Source organism: Cyprinodon variegatus, unplaced genomic scaffold, assembly GCF_000732505.1.
Source record: "Cyprinodon variegatus isolate N-32 unplaced genomic scaffold, C_variegatus-1.0 Scaffold1297, whole genome shotgun sequence".
NCBI lineage: Eukaryota > Metazoa > Chordata > Actinopteri > Cyprinodontiformes > Cyprinodontidae > Cyprinodon > Cyprinodon variegatus.
The window spans coordinates 14,647-16,727 of record NW_015151750.1 but is presented as its reverse complement, the minus strand read 5'-3'; the positions used below and the strand labels follow the sequence as shown (position 1 = coordinate 16,727).

General features: G+C 38.4%; 1 protein-coding gene across 1 annotated transcript in view; it reads left to right on the top strand.

Moving 5' to 3' along the window:
- The window catches only part of trmt10a (tRNA methyltransferase 10A), an 11,426-nt gene extending 9,897 nt beyond the window's left edge, over positions 1 to 1,529 (top strand). The window contains exons 6-7 of the mRNA XM_015402086.1: positions 426 to 429; positions 1,109 to 1,529. Coding sequence (XP_015257572.1) covers positions 426 to 429; positions 1,109 to 1,311 — 207 coding nt within the window. The 3' untranslated portion in view covers positions 1,312 to 1,529. The remainder of the gene's footprint in view (positions 1 to 425; positions 430 to 1,108) is intronic.
- Positions 1,530 to 2,081: the final 552 nt, after the last annotated feature.

Sequence of the window (2,081 nt, the reverse complement as noted above, 5' to 3'; positions counted from 1 at the left end):
TTGAAAGCTCGCGAGATCAGGATGGTCTCACGAGGCTAAGCTGGACTTGCTTTAATTCACGTGTAATTTCAGGCAGATTTGCTCCTAAGAGCCTCTGGGCTTAAAGTTCAAATAAAAAGGATAAAAACTCTGTCACAAAGGTAAATAAAGGCCAATTTATGTTTCTGACGCATAGCTTCTGAAGCCGTCAAATCGTGTCCGACGAGGGTTTGCGTCGAGCCATCGCGAACCCGCGAAGACCTCAAGCGGATTAGCGCAAACGAAAAGCAGCTGTGATTGGTCCTTTGTATGCCTTTCCGGCTGTCTGTGTGGTCGTCCTTCTCGATTCGGGGCGCGCCATTTTTAAAAACCGAGCAACAACTACAATGGACAACTACGACGAAAGGTTAATCGGTCTTTTTGCGAACATCATTAACGTGTTCTAGACATGTTCCTCTTCGATGTCTAGCAACTCTAGATCTCCATGACCCTGATGTCTTGGAGATGCACCATTGTTGTTTTGAAAGATAAAAATTCCCGCCAGCGCCGACAAAGTTCTTGTGACCATCTGCTAAAGTTCTCACAAGTTCTTTAATCGGCTCCCCCTAGGGCTTTGGCGGGAAACTGCTGTCCCTAGAAATTCCAGATCGACGGTGCAGAAGCATCCAGCAAAACTGGTTCGTGACCAGACCCAAGCGACATTTGATGTGTGTGTTTGAAGAAGTCTAATCTTCCCTTTAATATTGACTCGCTGTGTTAAATGACTACTTCCTGACTAAAGTGACGTCACGGCATCCCTCAGTGGGTCACGTGACCAAATGAGGAATTTTGGGTCGTCTGTTATCTTAGTGAATTATTTTATGCTATAAACAACAAAAATGTTGGACATTTTTTCACTTGTGATGTATTTTTTTGTACATATTATCAAATTTATAACTAAGTGTTTTCTAGTTGATCTTTAAGGAGTTAATGTGATAAAAAATATTTTATTATTTCCACTAAGTACATTTAAAGAAATGAACATATTGCAGCCCTCAGAAATAAGAAGTTGATTGGAAGTGAACTTTTCCGGGTGTCTGGAGTCCAAAGGATCCGGGTTTGTTTTTTACGGACGTTCTCGTTTCTACAGTTTTTGAGATCATCTTGGCGTATCTTGAGAAGGGCGGCTGGCAGGAGGCTTTCTTCTCCATCCTCCCTCAGAGAAAAGGAGCCGTGGCCGTCAGCCAGGATGGAGGCGCCCCTCAGGAAAACAACGAGGAGGAGGATGAGGAGGAAGAGGAAGGCTCCACTTCGGACTCGGACGCTGCAGAGCAAACAGAAATCAGAGACTAAACATGCGGGACTAAATGGACGCCTCCCTGCAGAGTTCCAACATCTGTTTTTGTTTCTCGTTTTCAGACGTTTTGTTTTACTGGATATTTATTGAAATGTTTAATTTTGCTGCAGGTTATGGAAGGAATGAAGTTTTTATTTTTGTTCTTCAGGCTCATTTTCTTTACCATCGTTGCTCTTTGGACTAAAAAGTCGGATTTGTGCCTAAATGATTTGAAGAAGATGAAAAAATGCGTAAAGCCTGAAAATAAACTGCATACCTTGATTTAAGCTTTAAATCTCAAAGGATTGGATTATAAATCTGCTTCACTACAAGTGAGACTGTTTTGGTATTTTATTTTTTTTATTTAGTCATGGCTACAGTTTTGACCCTCGTATAGGCCTATATCATATTATATGGATATTTAACAGACATTGCTGTATTGCTGCGTGGTAAAATTACTGTAAAATAATCAATTTCAGATACGATAAAAAATATTAACTCAGCAGATATAGGTCTAAAAATTAGGGCTTCATGTGCTTACTTTTTTTTTTCTTTCAGTTTTTCAAAAACAAAACCAGGAATAAAAATACAAATAATGATAAATAAAAGAAATAATAAAATAAAAGTAAAAAAAAAAATTTAATGAACACATCTTACTGGCATGTATACTTTTCAACAGAGTTGGAACTTTTTTATTTATACAAAATATGAATGAACATTATGAATATAAGGATTTAAAGGTATATATGTAAAAAAAATAAAACATTTAAATCATCCTGACAAGGAC